This window comes from Xenopus laevis, chromosome 1S, assembly GCF_017654675.1.
Source record: "Xenopus laevis strain J_2021 chromosome 1S, Xenopus_laevis_v10.1, whole genome shotgun sequence".
NCBI classification, from domain to species: domain Eukaryota; kingdom Metazoa; phylum Chordata; class Amphibia; order Anura; family Pipidae; genus Xenopus; species Xenopus laevis.
In genome coordinates this window covers 141,624,499-141,645,295 of record NC_054372.1, presented here as the reverse complement: position 1 = coordinate 141,645,295, position 20,797 = coordinate 141,624,499, and the positions used below count along the sequence as shown (strand labels likewise).

The window sequence follows — 20,797 nt, the reverse complement described above, 5'->3', positions numbered from 1 at the left end:
CGTACCAGTTTAGAGATTAATATTTTTTTTTCCAGCTCGATTCTTGTTACTTAAGATTGTGCCTTTCACTAGTGATATAACATTTACTGCATATATATATGCAGTATAATATTTACTACATTGCATTTGCTGCAGTGGTGTAAATGTAAACCTTTAGAACCATACTACATCTCAATTATTAGACTATGTGCTTTTTCTACATTGTAAGACACTGGAAGCAGCTCCCTCTCTTATTACTATCCACACAAGGAAATTGCATAGGTCTCTATGAATAACAATACATAATAGAGAAGTGTACAGAGCGGTTAAGACTTCACAATAATGCCTACACAACAGATTATTTATACCAACTATATTTGAGCCTCTGGATTAAACACTCAGTCTTCACCAGTGAAGGATACCAACAAATTATATTTAAATGTATAGAATCCCTTTTCTTTTCTTCTGGTATTACTGGTCCTTTAATCAGGTAGACTGCTAAACACATAGCATAGTGACTCCATACTCAGCAAATTCAAGACTATGTGTTGTTGATGTTGTTGTTTTATGTAGCCCAGCAATGCAGTGTCGCTGAGATTGTTTTTTTTTTCATTGTTGGCAGCCTTAACAAATAGACAAATATGTGAGCCTGCTCTGAGACCAGGGGTCTCCCTTGGGGTCTTTGGGAAAATGTTTATTTTGGGAAAAATTATTCTGAATCACCAGCTGGTGCTCATGTGCCTGTGCTTTGGCTGGAAGCAATGGTGATTTAAATAACCAGGGACAATTGAAGCCTTGGTCCTTTAAATAACAATGTGGCAATATATTGCACAGACACCTTGCTCAACGGGCAACCATGAGAAACAGTGACATGATAGAGGTAGCTCCCTGGAGCACATATTTAATACACAATATTAAAAAACAAGTATACAGTGTGGGGAAAAGAAACAATAAAACAAATCAGAGAGTTCAGCACCAGGTCCAATATGTGATACAGGAATTCTGTTAGGCTCATACCTGCCTCATTTGGAACACAGTGACAAGTCTTCTGGATAAAACATAATGACTTGTAAAATTCAGCTTTATAAATAAATTGAGTTTAAAAACTCTCAAACAACATTTATCTGTTTGAACCAAGTCTATAAAGAGAGCTAAACACCCTCAAATCTCAGGCCAGAGGCAAAGTCAAAGGGTCGGTTTGAGGTTTCCGAGAGTTACCCCAGTTAGGATATCTCCATCATCTCCTTTTTTGACCAGAACATCTATAACTCTCTGTCCTTTTCTCCTGGTGTTGTGGTGGGCACCCATTTTGACGGTTCTCCTCCTTTAATTTACAAACGCTTCCATTGGTGTGAGTACCCAGAATGCAGCTATTGGAACGAATTTGGGTGATCCCTGTCTCCTCATCTACTCCATAATATGTCAATGATTTTGCACTGGCTGTCCTAGTCTTCAAAGGTTGCCCCTGACCAAACAAATGCTGACGAATGATCTTTCTAAAAGTGTGGCGGAACTCGCGGATGCGATATGCATAGATGAGTGGATTCACCACAGAGTTAGCATGGGAAAGTAGGATAGCAATGTACATAATCCAGAGTGGTGGACGGTCACAGGCTTTACAAAACAGGGTGAAACAGTTGATGATGTGTAACGGCAGCCAACACAAAGCAAATAGCCCCACAATGATCGCCAGAGACTTGGCAGCATGGACCTCCCGCTGCAGCGTGGAACGGGAGCGTTCTCCATATGTCGCTTTCATTTTCATCTGCTTTAGTTGATGTCTTGCTGCCATAAAAATTCGCAGGTAGATGCCAAGCATCAGCAATAACGGTACCAATACACAGGCAAAGAAATTATAAAATACCATATAATCCATGGTTACCACATTTTCAAAAAGGCACTCTATCATAGGAGAGCGGCAAGTTGTGTTTCCAGATGGAGGAACCTCTTTGTGCCAACCCAGCATGGGAGTAAGTCCAATAACAAAGGACAGCAGCCAACAAACTGCAATAATAACATTCGCTCTCCTACTGGTCACCAAGCTGTTATATCTGCAAGGAAACACAGAAGGTTGAAGGAAATAAACACAGGACATATAAAAAAAAAACATTTATTCATTGTTGTCATCCTTGTAAAGATATGGGTTAAATGTGTGTGAAAGGGGTGAACTCTCCTCTCTTTTATTTTCCCTTTATTTGACAGCTTGCTTTTCTGCTCTTTACTTTTCTATTACCTTTGACATATCTCCCAACATTTTGGAAAAAGAGGGACAAAAAGATTTGCTGTACGGAGCGTGGCAATTTTTTGACCATGCCCATTTTGTGGCCACACCCCTAATTACCATGTTCATTTTACAAAATTTGGCAGGTTATGAAAGTTTGAACACATTTCTGTGGTTTTTATGTGTTATAACAGTTTTGCTAATGAAGGTGAATTGCCCTTTAAAGGAGAACGAAAGCTTAACTAAAGAAGAAGCTAGAAATGTTGTTCATTATGTTTTGGGCTTCTGTACCAGCCCAAGGCAACCACAGCCCTTTATCAGTAAAGATCTGTGTCTCTAAAGATGCCCCAGTAGCTCCCATCTTCTTTTCTGCTGATTCACTGCACATGCTCTGTGCTTCTGTCAGTTACTGAGCTTAGGGACCGACTCGCAATATACCGTACATATAAAATACAAATGTCCCAATATAAGGCTGATTAGTAATTAATACAGATAATTACTACATGGCAGCTCAGAAACCAGTGCAGCTAGCATCAAAATGTAATAATCAGCATTGTAGCATCAGCTTTTATTACAGGCCAACCTCGTTTTCTGCTTGATAGCTTTCCCCTAAGTTTCTCTTCTCAACAGCTGCTCAGAGACCAGTGAGCATGGGAGTGTCACAGACACTTTCCAAGATGGTGACTCCCTGTGACAAGTTTGAACTCCTGGATCATTGCTGCTATTGCTATGCTATGTCTGAAACTTTAGGCTGTAAGTTCAGTATTGAATTATGGCATTTTTAGCCATATTCATTTTTATGGTTTAGTTCTCCTTTAAGCTGCAAGTCACAGTTTCCCCAAGAGACCTGCTTATCTTAAATTGTTATAATTGTTTCTTTGCTTATCTTACATTGTTACAAACGTATCTAAGTGCACCTGCATGTATTCTGGGCTCTATGCCAAAAGCCAATTAAGTTTTAGAAACATATTTTTTTCTGGCTGTTCAGTGCAGTAGATCAAAGAGAAAGTCAGGACATTTCAGTTATAATTCTGGACTGCAGGTTGAGCTGTCGAAATGGGGACAGTTGGGAGGTATGCTTTGACCTATTCTTGTACCTATGTCTTTGGTAAAATTTCAAAAATGGGCCACCAAAAATATCAGTGGCGATGTTGAAGCAAGTAAGATGTGCTGTAAATGATGTGTGTGCTCCCTCATTCAATTAGCTTTGCTTTTGCTGATTAGAGACTCAGCACTACAGTGAAGAGCTTAGTAGGGGTCATTTACAATTACAAGAGTAGGTTTCAAAATGCAAAAAAATCTGATCTTTTTCACATTTGTCGCCCTGCCCGACCACATCCATTCTGGAGCACAGTTTTGCACCTTCCCAATGAATAAAGCAACGTGAGCAACATTCAGATGTAAAAGGAGTTGGGGAGCAACACAAGAATGTAAAATGTTCCTGGGAGGTGCCAAATAAGGGCTGTGATTGGCTATTGTTAGCTCCTAAATGGACTGGCAGCCTACAGGAGGTTCGATTTGGCAGTACATCTGTTTTTTATGCAACCAAAACTTGCCTCAAGCCTGTAATTAAAAAATAAGCACCTGCTTTGAGGACACTGAGAGCAACATCCAAGGGGTTGGGGAGCAACATGTTGCTCACGAGCTGCTGGTTGGGGATCACTGCACTAAGCCCTGTTCTTACAGCATTAGCACTTACTGCATATATATGCTCATTTATAAACACTGGGCAAATCTGCACCTGGTCCTTTTTTTGCACTTTGCCCATTGTGTGGCGCATTGTAAATGACCCCTGTTATTTGCTGGGCACTACAGCTGCCTGAAATCCCATAGGAAGTCAGGTTAAAGCAGCCAGCAACTTAACTTCCTGTACTCAGTAACCTGGGCCTAGACATTCAGGCCATTGAGCATTGGAAATAGGGCATTTTGAGGTTCAAAAAAAGTGTAAAAACTTGGAAGGGTCATGTCCTGGGCTGACATACCGTGAATTGTAAAAAAAACAGTGGTTCTGCTATAAAGGAGCAGGAATATAAGTAATCAGCCTTCATTCAAGATGTTTTGCATTGATTCTAGGATCTGTATGCAATTCAGATTTTAAGTCAGTGGTAAATTGGAAAACTACACAAATAGCTGCCTAATTTACTTGTGCTGGAGCAGACGTAGAAAATTATATCTGAGCATTTTTCCCCTGCTGTGCAAGTAGCAGATAGAAACAGATTAATCATAAGCCATAAGGTTTTGTGATCCAACAAACGGTAGCCAGCCAAGTGTATATGGGGCCTCAAGGACAGTAGCAATGAGAGCAATACAAGATATTATATGGCATGGCAATAAACTCTGGAAAGATTTACTGATCATTATAAAAAACTGAGTTCTTGATATGCACCATTTAACAGACTTAAATTGTTCAGTTAAGTCCTATTGTTCAGTTTGAAAAGGGAATTTAACTAGGAGGGGTGATTCTGGACCCATTCCGCCCCTCACCCCCAAGGGCAGGATCATTAGTGCAGAATCAAATGACTTTTTTCAGGGCCAAATTTCCAGCTAAAAAATTTAATTTTCTTTGCACTTGGAATGGAATTGCTCTTTGCACTTGCATTTACACAAAATCAAAAGTACTCTACATATAATGATACATATAACTGGAATGCCAATTAAAGCGGTAGTTCACCTGTAAGTTAACTTTTACTATATTCTATGGTCAGTTCTTAGCAACTTTTCAACTGGTTTTTATTTTTTTATTATAGTTTTTCAATGATTTGCCTTCTTCTTTTACTTCTTTTATACTTTCAAACAGGGGTCACTTACCCCAGCAGCCAAAAATCTATTGCTCTGTATGGCTATAATTTTATTTTATTGCTACTTTTATTACTTATCTTTCTATTCAGGCCCTTTCAAGTCTTTTATTTAAACCACTGCTTGGTTGATAGGGTAATTTGGATCCTAGCAACGAAATAGCTTCTAAAATTCCCAACTGTAGAACAAAAAGCTAAACAATTAAAAAACCACAAATAATAAAAAAATTAAGGTCAATCGTTTTATGGCTAAATATCACTTTAAAAGTTAATGTTACGGTGAAAACACCCTTTAAATGAATCATTTTCATGTTTTTGTGACATTTGTAATTTAAACCGTCTGCTTTTTACACTTGTGTTTTGGCTTAGATTAATACAGAGTAGAAACATTGGTGTAAGTAGAAGTTACTTGGCCCACAGCATAATTATTTTATGGTCCCTTAGGAAAATGCCACATAGGCCTGTTTTTTTTACATTTCTAAATTTTGGATCATCATACCTTAAGTTTCTTAAAGATGGTTTAAACATCAAATAAATACATAGAATTGTTTTGCTATCAATATGGATTCATGTAGTTAAGTTTAGTTTTATTATTACAGAGAATGAGCTTTATAGGGGATGGCCTTCCATAATTCTGAGCTTTCTGTATAACAGGCTTCAGGTTTGGACTGGGAGTAAAAAAATAGGCCCTGGTATTCCAGGTACAAAGAGGCCCAACCAGTCCCCCACCAGCCCATTAAATAATGACTTACTATGGCATCTTAGAGCAGCCCCTCTGTCATTTGCCAGAACCGACAGTCTGGGCCTGACAGGCTTCTCTATCCCATACCTGTATAAAGCATAAAAATGCCACCACATCTCAGTTCTGCTTGTTTGCCTCTAGAAGCATTTTTAAACAAATAAATTGGATAATCATGGAGATCCAGTTTTCAATGGAAGCAGTGAAATGCTGATGTGATGCTTCAAAGGATTATAAAAAATGAAATGGTAGGAAAGAGATATATATATATAGCCTTACCTAAGAGGGATTCGGATGGCAATGTAGCGATCAGCAGCAATTGCAAGTAAGCTGAAGATGGAACTCTGTGTCAGCACCAAAACAAAACAGGCAATAAACAGACAAGCATGAAATGTTGCACAAAATCCGGTACTAATGGCAATGGAAAAAGGGATGGCAAGAACTCCCACAGCAATGTCTGCAGCTGCCAGCGAAACCACAAAATAATTGGTGGCGTTTTGAAGGTTGCTGTTGATGCACACGGCCCAGCACACCAACACGTTGCCAAGAATGGAGAGAATAGCAATAGCCACCTCAAGGACTATATAAACCAGGTCCTCTGGGTCCTTTTGATTTGACACCGTTACCATGGTAATGGTGGTTTGGGGTAAGAATGTGGGGGCGCTTCAGTGGTCATAGCGGCAATTCAGACACGTGTCACTGTTGAGATGTATGCAATGGGCTCAACCACAAAGACCTTGATCCGCAATGTTCTCTTGTGCTGTGTTTTATTGGCCTCTCAATAGGTTTCCCTCTGTATAAGTAAAGTTCTTCTCTGAAGCAGTTTCTAAGGCAAATATAGAAATCATTGTTAAAACCACATACAGTCATCAGTCACTATTATAGAAATCATTGTTAAAACCACATACAGTCATCAGTCACTATTAGTAGACAACCAAACTTCACAATGACAAGATCTATGGGAACATTTTCAGGCAATAATCACTGATCTGTGCCATGTTTGCGGGTAATTCCCATTAATCCCCATAGAAAAAACATAAGGTAATATTATAGATGAGGTTTTTAATAGACATTCTTTTATATACGGGTAATACTGCCACTATGTGGAAAGCCAAACTAATGAGATACCCAGCAAATTTTAGGTCTTGAGGGGACACTAAGCTAAAACTGGGACCTTCTGGTGCTTACAAAGAGCCAATGTACCAATCACAGTCATGTACCAAGTAATAAGTTACATGGGGCCCCAAGATTTCTGAAAAGGGTCATGTGCACAGGTAGCTCTAAATTAGCATAAGAACAATGAGCAATCCCCCAAAATGTGGGCAAGGTAACCAGTTCCAGAAACAGTTTCTTAAAAGTCAGAGCTCAGTGGGCCCTTAGTTGATGCTGGTGTATTGATTTAGGCTAGGCCCACACAGGCCAAAATCAGCCTGTTCAAATACGCAAGCCAATTTCAGCCCCTACCGCTGGCCATAGCCTCCCTCTTCTCTTCTAGAACCACTTTGTTGTCTCCAGCACAAACACACAACTCAGCGGATTTCGGCAAAGAGGGCAAAGACAAGAAGCCGGAGCCAACACAATGGCATACCTCCCAAATGTCCCATTTTCTATGGGACAGTCATGATTTTAACAGCTCAGCCTGAAGTCCCTGATTTTTATTAAAAAGTCCCAAGTTTCTCTTTGATGTCCTGCATTGACATCAGCAAGAGCAGAGTCGGACTGGGGGGCCCGGAGCCCACCGGGACCGCTGTCCAGGGCCCCCTCTGGCCCCCCTACTGTAAGGCGCCGATCGGGCCACACGCATGAATGCGCACCCAGCGCACATGCGCGAACAGCGGCGTGCATGCGCAGACGGCGCTGCGTGGCACCGAAGGAAAACTTTTTTTTTACCATTCCTATATCAGAAGAGGGGTCTGGCCCGATGGGGGCCCATGAGGGGCAGAGCCCACCGTTTTTTTCCCGGTTTCCCGCCGGGCCAGTCCGACACTGAGCAAGAGATACAAATTTTCTTAAACTTAATTAAATAAGAGGCTTTTTGCCAGAGAGTCCAGAACACTCCGCCCCTGAACCTAGATACATTTGTAACAATTTATGATAAGCAAAGATACAATTGTAACTATTAAAGATAAACAGGACTCTTGGTAGACTTGGCAAAACCATTATAACACATAAAATATGGCCCTAAAACTTCCAGAAATGTGTTCAAGCTTTCATAACCTTCCAAATTTTGCAAAATGGACATGGTAATTAGGGCGCGTGACTATGAAATGGGTGTGGTCAAAAAATGTCACTGTGCTACATGCACCAGATCTTTTTGTCCCTCTTTCCATTTTTCAAATGTTGGGAGGCAAGCAATGGTTCTTAGTCCTTTAAATCAAGACAAAACATGTAATTGTCTTTACAATCAGTTCTCTATTCCTGTTTCAGTCAGCACCCCTGGTTTGTCAAATTGATCCAAGTTTCCTTTTGTTCTCATTGTAAAGTGCCATGTAGTTTGCTTTCTATACAAATAATTATTGTTCCATGCGATAATCAGGAAGTCCTGACTTAGTCAAAGAAATTCCAAATCTGGATGCTGTTGAATTTCTTTTTTTTTTTTTTTAAATCTGGGCCATCCGTGACACCGGAAGCCTTGGAAATGACCAAAGAAAATTGGAATTCAAAGGGATTCTTAGTACTGCCTGGTGTGTCTTTCCTGTTCACACTCCCTATCTTCTTACAGACGCATTATCAGCACAGAGCAACCAGCCCCAATCATATGCAGAGGCAGGTGCACAGTGCAGATATGTGCAGGAAAATGGAGACAATTTTCTAGACATGTATTGACCAACACAATGTAGCCTGACGATAACCTAAGGGCACACCCATTAGACCTATATATACACAATACATGAACTGATACTTAAAGGCAACAGAAATAAATGCACAACAAACTCTAAAATATACCATTCCTAAATTCATTCAGTTGCAAAATTATTATAATAACACAAAGCCTTCTTCAGCCATATCCTCAGTATACCACTACACTATATATCCTCTACACTGTGTTTCCACCACACTTCATATCATACACCACAACTGACCTCAATAAAGTCTTTAAAGCTATTACAGTAGAACTTTTATTTCATGTATTCCTGGAGGTCAAGAAGTACAACAAACATTTCAGGATCAGTAAATTCCTGGAGGCAAAAAAGGAAAAATGTTTGTCTGTATAGGATCCTATGTAAATATGTAATATTGTGTATTTAGAAAGTGCGAACATATTCTGCACTGCTGTACAATATTCAGGTGTAAAGATAGAAGCATCAACGGAGATTCCATAAACATAATGTCCACATTATATATCCTGGTAGCACTCATCTCCATCAATAATGTCGCTCTAATAAATCCATCTTCTCCATGACATCTTCTTCTGACTCTGTACACTCTACACTGCACACACCACTTCATCTGCTGCTGTTATTTGAACAAAAACACCTCCTTGCCATAATGAACACCATACCCACCATATCAGTAAGTGACATATAGCCCTGCTATGGCAATTTCACAGCTGACTGGGGGAACATAGCTAGGAAAGAAGGTGCAGCGGTCACCTGTGGTTATCACTTTGGAGTTTTACTCTCTTAGCAACAATAAATGTACCCCACTTGCTATGGTTGGAATACAGAACCATGTCTTCCCTTTTCAGGACAGCCTTAAGGTGGCCATAGACGCAAAGATCCGCTCGTTTGGCGACATCGCCAAACGAGCGGATCTTTCCCCGATATGCCATTAATGAGCATGGCTATATTGGGGGTAATCTGAACGTTTGGCCATTTGGCCGAACGATCCGATTACGATGTGCAATGGGCTCCGGCGGGATCGGTCGGGAGAGATTATTCACAGACGAAGGCTTTTTCTAAGTGTAATTAACCCAGCGATTACTATTGACTCACATGTGAGTGTATAAACCAAGCTCCTCAATTCCTTTAGCCACTATAACATTCTGCTCTCAGCTTGTACCACAGGGCACATCTATACACTGTACATATGACCTCTATGAATAAAATGTCCCCAGTAACTGCAAATTATATTTGTGGCTTTTTAAGGGTCAAGGTCCATGGAAAGCACTTTTGCAAGAAATACATTGTTAGAGAAACCCCATAAGGCTGTAATTCATTATAAAATGTTGTGTAGTTAGGATCTTATCAAGTGCCAGGATAGGAAACATCTCATTTGTTAAACATACTTATGCACGTCCCCTAATCCCCTCATCTCTATCAGGGACCAGTAACTCCCCAGCTCTCACTGACCTGCAACTCCCAGCAGCCCAGCGTTTAATGTCGTTTAATAATAAGAGCTGTAGTGCCGGCATCATTATTGCAGTACATACTGACGCCCATCGTGTTCATATAAACTGTATAACTACTCGTCTCTTCCATTTGATTGTCCCTCACAATCAGACAGTCGCACCCCAAACAAACTGCCCCAAGCAGACACGTGCCTCACCTGCTACAAGTACAGTCTCTCCCACTCGCTCTGTGCCGCTTCAGTCAGTCTCGCAGCTTTGTGTCTGTGAGTGAGGGAACCGCTCTCCCACTCCGAGACTCCCCCTCCTCTTTCTTCTCCCTCCCTCCTGTGTGTAACACACTAACAGTCCTCTGTCCCTCTTCTAACAGACATGTACTCTCTCCAACTGACCCACGTCTTGTCTCTCGAACTGAGACAGTCGCTCTGTGTGTGTGTCTCACCATTAGGTTCTCTGTGTGGTTCCGCAGTACTTTCCCTCCAGCCTTATCTCTGCCATACACTCTTTCCCATTCATATCTCTCTCACACATACACTCTCTCTCACTGTTTATCCAACCGGCTCTCCTGTCTCTCTCACACATTCTTTGCCCTCCATAGCTCAGTGCCCAACACCCCATTTTTCATCTGCTGCCACCTCATGGGGTCTCTGTCAGTGTCGGACTGTGATACCAGGGCCCCCCCAGAAAACCTTAGACCATGGGCCCATTTTCCAAACTATTATTCCACCTTTCTTCACTCAACCTATTTATTCTTCTAGTCTTTTATCTCTACTATACTATATTCTATTCTTTCTATTGTTTCTATTAAGAAATAGGGAATGGCCAAATGTTAAGAGCAAGAGGACCACTGACACTGGCTGGCCCACCGGGAGTTTTCCTGGTATCCCAGTGGGCCAGTCCGACACTGGTCTCTGTACAACACCAATAGCTCAGTCTCTTGCTCCCTACTTATTAACTCCTTACTCTCAGTAGATTTCACTGGAAATATCAGTCACGTCCTCTCATGAAGGGCAGGGTGGGGGGGGGGTCTGTACCACTTTAATTAGAATTTTCTTCCTTTATTTATATAGTGACAGCATATTGTGCATAGCAAACAATTCAGCAGGGTCTACATCTTGCCAATGGGATACTATCCTCCTGGAATGGTATAAACTAGGGATGGGCAGAAAAGGCCTATGATTCAACCATCTTGGGAAAGGGGGGGGGGCACTATTACAAAAGATGTTTATTGCAATGAATTCTGCTTTATTATCCAATTATAGTTATCAGTAGCACTACCAAACACAGTAGAAACAATTATTTCATTTTTTATATTCTCACCCTACCTATGTGTCATCTGATGCTGTATCTATCATTAACTCTGACAGAGGGTAATGGCCTGGTAGAAACACAGGATGAGGCAGGGCAGAGATTATAACGCTTGCTTTAGCCTGATTCTACTGCTTTCCTACTGTCTCAGCTGTCTTTATTGGGAGGTATAAGCCGGGTTGACTGGCCTGGTCCCTGCTTAGAGGGCCCTACAGGGTGGCCATTACACAATAGGAAGAACAGGGGCAAGCACAATATATCAGCACTTCCAGAAGTGGAAATAATTTCATTCTAAACTAAGGTTGCAGGTTCAACTTGCTTGTTCAAACAGTTTAAATGACCCTTCCTTGAACAGAGTTCTAACTAGGGTTGGGCAAGAGCACAGGGTGCAAAGTGGCAGCAGTTTTTTTGGGTCCAGTCCCAGAATTTATTTTACACAAATTGGGAGAGAGGTCCACATCCAGTATTGGACTGGGACACCAGGGGCCCACCTTAGATCAGGGGCCCACCCAAAAAAAACAGCCTCAGTTTTATTCTTTCTCTCCTCACTCAACCTCTATTTTCCTAGTCTCTTTTCTTTACATACTATAAACTATTATTCTATCTATTTAGTCTCTTTTTTCTCATAAAAATAGGGAATGGCCATGATATAGGCCAAATGTTTTGCAGCACGAGGGTCAACTGACACTTGGGCCCACCGGGAGTTTTCCTGGTGTCCCGTTGGGCCAGTCCGACACTGTCCACATCACACGTGGAGTCGTTTAGACAATTTGATTAATTCTTAGTATGTGCTTGTGCCCATCACTTGTGTCAGGAAAAGTTGCAGCACTAAATCTCTCCCCAATATAAACAACAAAGCCTTCACACTTTATATGAGAATATGAGTTTCCTATTTAATGAAAGGCTTAAGATTCCACTCACACTGGAGCCTGATCCACACGACCCTGCTGGAAGGCATCTCTTGGAATATTTTCCTCTGGCTGTAGAATATCTAAGTGTCAGTGCCTGTAGTCCTCACCCTGCCCAAGGTGGAGAGGTTACAGTTGTGTTGTCTTGGACAGAAAGGTGAATGGCTATTGTGACATTAATGAATGTGAAGCGCCCCAGGGTCTGGAATCTGAATGTCCACTTCTTAAATGTACATCCTGCTGGGGCATGTCCAGACTCAGCCTAAACAGAGCTAAAGACTAAGTTTATGACATCTGTAACCCTTTCAGTGTGGCAGGGTCAAGGAATGGGTCGCTCAACAATCCTTGGTTAGCAGAACAAGCTGCAACATGTTATAAGTTGCTTGGTGAAGTAAAACCTGTAGACAAAAGAAGAAAAAAAGTACTAATCATGCCCTGGGAAGTTGCACGTACTGCTTTATAATGATACTTGAGAAAATCGTAACAAACCCTCAAGGGAAATTATGTAGGGGCCCTAACCCCGAGCCCTATTCTTTCCAACAGAAAGTAATTCAAAGTAACATTAAAATAGCTATATGGTAGAGGTCTCTCTTTCTGACATTTCTATTTAATTCAACAATGATTCAGGATGGTGAGCTCCTTATCCTGGTGGGCATTTGTGCCATTTGTATGTCAAAAACGTAAGCACAAGGTTAGGTTAAATGGGTATAACTGATGAATACAAATACAGTTATTAATATTAATATACACAATGGTCTTACTACTCAGTTACATTGGTTACTAGGGGACTTTAATTTACATGCACTACAAACTTAGAATGCTCACTGATAGTGTATGACTCACATACAATGAGGGGCCTTAACGTGGCGCGTGAGCTTACATATTTTGGACAAAGCATGATACAAAACCTTATTTTTTGTAATCATTATTTATTTTTTTAAAGGTTTTATTTTGTTTTATTGCATTTTAAACAACAATAGACACAAAAAAGAGAAAGGTGTACACTGTACCTTCATGTGTTATCATTATTTTTAAAGGCAAACTGTGCTGTACAGTTATTAATATTATTTTTATTAATAATTTGTATTTATAGAGTGACATTGAACATTATATGCACAAGCATGAAATACACATCTTAATACAATAGTCAACTCTATATAACATTTAATACTAACACTAATACACATCATGGGTTTTTAGGCGATGATTGTGAGCCAGGGGTTAACTGAATTACAAAACTGGAACATTTTGATGCACACCCCAATCCACATTGAACACACCCAGTTATACGCAAGCAGACCCCTGATTCATCCAAATCTACTTGTTCTCATTAGTGCCACCTTTTTTGGGCTTTGCTGTTTTGCATATATCCTGCCCGAACATTTGGAGAAAAAAAAACGAATTCCTTAAGGGAACAGTAACAGTAAAAAATGAAAGTGTTTGAAAGTAATGACAATATAATGTAACATTGCCCTACACTGGTTGTGTTTGCTTCAGAAATACTACTATAGTTCATATAAACAAGCTGCTGTGTAGCAATGGCGGAAATTGAAAAAAGGCTATATGGCACAGGTTAAACAGTGGATAACAGATAACACCATTATATTCCACAGAGTTTATCTGCTGTCTGCTGTGTGACCTGAGCCTTTTCAACTTTGAATGGCTGCCCCTATTAGTACACAGTAGCTTATTTATATGAACATTAGCAGCGTTTCTGAATGCATTTCAATGCATTATATTTGTATTACTTTAGAACACTTTCATATTTTGAGGTTACTGCTCCGTTAATATGGCCGCTGAGAAGTAATAAGAGTAAAATAAATACTGTCATCTAAAATTAAAGTATTTATTTTGCCTAAAAACAATATATTAAAGGAAAACTATACCCCCCAAACACTGTAGGTCTCGATAAAAAGATATCGTATAAAACAGCTCATATCTAAAACCCTGCATCATGTAAATAAACCATTTTCATAATAATATACTTTTCTAGTAGTATGTGAGAATAGGTAATCATAAATAGAAAATTGCCATTTTAAAAAATAAGGGCCGCCCCCTGGGATCGTATGATTCACTGTGCGCACAAACATACAAAGAACCATACTTGTTAGGTCACATGAGCCAATTAAGAGACAGAGTTCTGTCTTTTGCTTCAACACTTCTTCCTGTTACAGTTAGAGTTGTAGTATTTCTGGTCAGGTGATCTCTGAGGCAGCACACAGACTATCACAAAATGGTGGTTCAAGGCAAGAGATGTAAAAGGGAAATATTTACTTAAATATATATTCCAGTTTGTTAAGATTCTTATATGCCACTTAATATTATGTAAACTATCTGTTGTTTAAGTGTTCATTTTGGGGGTATAGTTTTCCTTTAATGTAAGTCGTATAGTTTCAAGAAAAATGAATTTCATCACTTCAGAAAAAATAATTGTCAGTCAGTCCTGGATGGTGGAATCCTGGAGCTCTGGACAATTTTCAACATAGGGCCTCATTCATGATCAACGGGGCAGAGCACAAAGCACCATTTTTTGTACTTTTAACCCTATCAGGGCCCAGACTGGCAATCTATGGATTCTGGTAAATGCCAGAGGGTCTGCTATAAGATGCCATAGACAGTCACTAATTAGTGGACTGGTGGGATGCTGTATACTTGAAATGCCAGGACTTACAGCACGCCTATGGCAGAAGTTAACTATGGGGCTCTATTGTGCACACAACACAGGGCTCTCATAACACTGTGCAGCAAGTCAAACAGAACCAATTACCCTTTATCTGAAATTCTCATTAACATTTAATACATTGCTGCTTGACAATGCCTGTGGCCGATATAGAATCATGAGGAAAAGAAGAAATCTTAGCTAGGGCTAATCTGTAGGGGCTATAACAAGCAAGGGAAAGTTGTACTTACCACTAAATTTTTTTTTAAAAATTAAGCAGGGGTGCAATGAGGCTGTGACCACAAAATTCATACAGACAAATACAAGGATGCACTCAACCCATTATCAATATATTAAGGACACTGAGACATTTTGTGCCTTGAGCTACTAACAAATGTCTTACCCTTTAAAGGTTAAGGCATTTGTTAGTAGTTCAAAGCAAAAATGTCTCAATGTCCTTAATAGGGTAAGACATTTTAGTAGCTCAAACTGTCTCAATGTCCTTAAAGGAGAAGCAAACCCTAAAGTTAAAAAACCCCTACCCTACATATTCCCCCTCCCTCATCCCCCCCAGCCTAGCTGCTACCCCAGGCAAATGCCTCTAAATCTTTACTTACCCCTCGGTGAAGATTCTGTCCAGCAGAGTTCACGGGCACCATCTTCTTCTCTTCGGTAATCTTCGAGAAGTCCCAAATTGGCGCTTGAGCAGTTGGAGCAATTTTCTGTTTCGCGACAACTGCACATGCGCCAAAACTCACAGAAATTGCTGAAGCACCAGGAGAAGACCCGAAGATTACCAAATTGGCTGAAGATGGCGCCCCTGAACTCTGTTGTACAGTTACTGCTGCCTGTTGTGCTTGAGCTGTTCCTAAGGTGCCTGCCATATCCAAGAAGTACCCAGTGTTCTCTAAATTGGAAGAATTAACCATTTTTCAAATTATAGGATTGATGAAAACCTGTTGTCCATTAGTTGTAGTTAACTATTGTGTAGAGTGTAATTTTTTTCAGTCTTGCTTTTATATCTAGGCTTTTCACCCATGCTGCTTCTGACAGTCGCCAGGATTGCATCTCTTCTATACTACATATTTGTGTGAACATATCCAATTCACAGAGTGTCTGCTCACATTCCCAGTGCTATACTGTGAGCTGGGATATGAAATAGCAATGAGACACCTCTGAAAGAAAGGAGAGAAAAATAAGTCAATTGTATTAGGCACAGTTGAGCTGGTTTATGGCGTTAATAATTATTTTGTCTCCTTTAGGGCTAGTCCACACGGGGAGATAGCGACGCGTTTGCGGTAGCAGCGACAAAGCGCCGCGACAGTCGCCGCGACCGGCGCAGGCGACAGTTTTGTATGGGCGCCTATGTAAAAACGCCTGTGCTAACCACACGAGGCGATGCGCTTTTCAACAGTCGCCTGAAAAAGCCTGGCGCAAACGCGTCGCTATCTCCCCGTGTGGAATAGCCCTTAGGGGCTCAGACACAAACACCGCCCGTGAAGCTGCACAGCTGTAAGGACAAATCGAAAGTCAGTATATTTTTTTACATTCAAAAAAATGAGAATTAAGATGTGAGATTTTTAATTCCATCCAAGCATGGTATTTATAATAATAATAAGCCAGCAACAGCAGCAGCAGATAAAAAAACACACTTCATTCAACACCTTTGTTTAAAACAAGGTAGGCTTGTAGGCACACTTTCATCAAAAAATAATACAGGTATTGGATCCCTTATCCAGAAAACTCTTATTGATAAAACGCTTAACTCGGAAAGGTCCAAATAACAGGAAGGTCATATCCCATAGATTTCATATTAAGCAGAAAAATAATTTTTTTTTATCTTATACTTAATCCCAGCTAAAGTTTGGTGTTTGGTAGTCAAACAATCCCGATGGTTTTGCTTAAATGATTTTTATTAGACTAAAGGTATGGAGATCCAAATCACGGAAGGACCCCTTATCTGGAAACCCCAAGTACCAAGCATTCTGGATAATAGACCTGCCCCGCCTGTATGCGGAAGGCATCCAAAATTTGGATTTCATGTTAAATTTGAAAGTACTTTTATTATACAGCTTTTTATGTCTGGGTGACAGGTCCACTTTAAAGTTTTAAAATTTATTTCCATACTGCGCAAGTGAAGGACCTCATGGAAACTGTTTCCTAGAAGGGAAGTGTCTAATGAGTTCAACTGCAACTGTGAGAAGCACAGTCAGTGTACAAGGCAAAGTAAAAACATAAGTAAAAACATAAATTCCCATTTAAACATGACTTGTACCTCTTCAGAGGTGCTAACGGATTTTAGAATATAACGCTATGTTAATGTGACCAGATACTGGGATTATTTCCCATCAGATTTAAATCTAATACACACTGGAACTATTTATAATTATCAATAATTTCAAATGTGTACTGCTGTGAATTATATTGGATGCTTATACAAATAAAAATATATTTTTTAAAAAAACATATGAATTGTACCTTGTGGGTACTACAAGGGAAAGGAGATATCACTAGCACCATATTATTGGGACATACAAAATGTTTGTTTACAGTTTATAGCTATGTTTCATTTCATTCATAAAGCTGACTTTAACTAGAGAACTAAACCCTAAAAAACATTTCCAGAAACGCTGCACTATACTTAGGGGCACATTTACTAAGCTCGAGTGAAGGATTAGAATAAAAAATACTTTGAATTTTGAGGTGTTTTTTTGGCTACTTCGACCTTCGACTACGGGGCACATTTACCTAGGGTTGAATTAACCCTCGATATTCGACCGTCAAAGTAAAATCCTTCGACTTCGAATATCGAAGACAAAGGATTTACCGCTATTCCTACGATCGAAGGAATAATCGTTCGATCAAACGATTAAATCCTTAGAATCTAACGATTCGAAGGATTTTAATCCATCGATCAAAGGATATTCCTTCGATCGGGAAATTGTTAGGAAGCCTATGGGAACCTTCCCCATAGGCTAACATTGGCCTTGGTAGGTTTTAGGTGGCGAACTAGGGGGTCGAAGAAATTTTTAAAGAGACAGTACTTCGACTATCGAATGGTCGAATAGTCAAAGATTTTTAGTTCGAATCGTTCTATTCGAAGTCGAAGGTCGTAGTCGAAGGTTAAAGTAGCCCATTCGATGGTCGAAGTAGCCATATTCAACCATTTGAAATTCAAACTTTTTTTCCTCTATTCCTTCACTCGAACTAAGTAAATGGGCCCCTACAACTTCGAATCAAACGATTCGAAGTAAAAATCATCAATAGTCAAAGTACTGTCTCTTTAAAAAAACCTTCGACTACCTACTTCGCCACCTAAAACCTACCGAGCACCAATGTTAGCTTATGGGGAAGGTCCCCATAAGCTTTCTAATCTTTTTTTGATTGAAGGAAAATCCTTCGATCGATGGATTAAAATCCTTCGAATTGTTCGATTTTTCCTTCGATAGAACGAAATGCGGTAAATCCTTTGACTTCGATATTCAAAGTATTTTACTTAGATAGTCGAATATCGAGGGTTAATTAACCCTCGATATTCGACCCCTAGTAAATGTGCCCCTTAATGTACTAATCTCGAGGTTTATTAGCTTTATAACTGTAATGATAAATGTACAATGTAAGACATGGCAGCTGATCAACAGACCTGTCTTTGCTGGGGAAACTAAGACATTTGCAACATTGTTTATAAAGTAACAACCAGTTAGGCAAATGCTGCTTTCAACGGCAATTGTATTTACAAATACCTTTAAAAGCACTGTACATTTTTAATAAATATATATTGAAGAGTTGCTTAGAATTCTGTTTTCTTTTATTAGGCCAATTTATTAGACCTTATTTTCCCACCCATAAGGACAACTCCAGCAACTGTGGGGGAAAGCTTAGAAATACTGCACCTTACTAGTTTTCAATAAGACCATTGGGTAAAGACAAGAACTACAGTATATGGATATCTCTCTTTATATACTGTAGTTCAGTCCATACACTTGTTTCTGAAAAGATGGGCTGCTGTATATTTTATGAAAACCATATTTTTGTTTTCTTCCCCCTTATTTTATTTCCTTTGCCTAATGGTCTCTTGGTTCCATGATAATTAAAATAGAACGTCATTCAACAGAAACAAGTCCTCATAAAAAAAAAAAAAAAAAGGTTTTTTTTTCCCATACCCACAAGGAGATACTGACCACAAGTCATGGATTCAATTACTTTTTACTGACAAGACAGATTAAATGCAGACAACCGAGAACAAACTTTATATATCTGGCATTTCTTATTCTTTGTGAGGATTCTGGAGTGCCAGCCTTTCCTTTCCCCCCACCTCTTTATTGATTTCCATTCACTCTTCACTCTTCTTTGTAATTTTTCCAAATATATATTTTTTCTAAGAGCAAGTCAGTTACAGGAAGGAAGTTTATGTAATTAAAAGGATCATTACCCCATTAATTTACATTTAGCCTAAGACAATTGAATTTTTAATACAGGCTTGCCTTAAATAACACTGGGTATATCTCAGCTGAAGACAAGCTGGCATAAAAGGTATGTTTGCACTTTTGATTGATCCACCTATGATTTTTGGTTAGAAAGTGAAACGCTGTGTTATCATAGCAACTGTGGGCTGCAATCACAGAGAGTGGGTGGGAAATGTTTGTGTATTACAATCACAAGAGATTGAGCAGGGGACTCAAGTTGTGGCAACAGTTTGTCCTTAAACACAACTGTTGTGAGTCTTTATCAATTTAAAAGCCACTAATTATAAGAGTAGCTTCATTGTCATAGTTGTTAGTGAATTGTGGACTAGCCCAGAATGCGAATGATCCGCTTTTTGAGGTCAATTAATGGGACTTTTTGGAAGATAATTTAAAATACAAATTACTTCTACACATATTTAATTCACCCCCATGATCTGGATATGATTTTATATATATATATATATATATATATATATATATATATACTCTTTCATGTAGCTGGAGCACTCTAGTACATAGGCAATTGCCTGGGTGCAGGTAATCGAGCCTTCTTCAGGTGGTGTGTACAGTGAGATTCTCACTGTACACACCACCTGAAGAAGGCTCGAGTACATGAGCTGAAACGTTGCAATAAATCTTTTTTATTTTTTGCACCTTATAAGTCCTGTGTGTGCGGTTTTTCGTTGTTTTATATATATATATATATATATATATATATATATATATATATATATATATCTAGTTCTCTATCTAGATAGTTCTAGCCCTGCAGGTAGGAGAAGTACGTGCCTAGCATCCTGCCACTATTGTGGCCTTGGCACATGCCTCTTCTGCCTACCTCTAGTTCCAGCCCTTATTTTAACTTAAAAGGAGATCAAAGCTTTTCATATTATATTACAGTATTTTTAGTCACTACCATGACTTAATAATAGACAGTTATAACGGTACACAAGAAATATTCATTTTGTTTTATAGTTTAACAGAAAACTGAACACCAGTGAGAGTGTTGTATCTTGACATCTCTCTAAGATATACTATATGGCCAAAAGAATCCAGACGGTTTGAGACATAAGTTCCAAAACAGTCCATCCAAAATGGCATTCTCAGTTAGAACAATTGCTGCTAGTTTACCACCCAGCAGTCTGACACAAAAGTCTAGGTTTGGAAGATGCCAGAAGAGCACTACCAGCCTGAATGTATGATGCTTTTGGTAACGTTTGGTAGAACAGATAATAATGGGGCTGTTTTCCATGTTTAGGCTTGGTCCCCCGATTCTGCTGAAAGCACATCTTAAGGCTTCAGTGAACAATAACATTCTGGACAATTCTGTGCTCCCTATTTTGTAGAATCAGTTTGGGGGAAGACTCTTCCCTGTTTCAGTACAATAATGCCATAGTCTATACACAAAGTGAGGTCTGTACAGAAAAGGTTTGA

General features: G+C 39.6%; 1 protein-coding gene across 3 annotated transcripts; it reads right to left on the bottom strand.

Annotated features, from left to right (window-relative positions):
- Nucleotides 1–657: 657 nt before the first annotated feature.
- adora2a.S (adenosine A2a receptor S homeolog) lies at nt 658–12,469 on the bottom strand. Of its 3 annotated transcripts, NM_001092642.1 has the most exon segments (4): nt 658–1,764; nt 1,862–2,030; nt 6,014–6,560; nt 10,223–10,421. In NM_001092642.1, coding segments are annotated over 3 exon segments (534 nt in total). In that variant the 5' UTR covers nt 6,364–6,560; nt 10,223–10,421; the 3' UTR covers nt 658–1,749.
- Between the last annotated feature and the right edge of the window lie 8,328 nt (nt 12,470–20,797).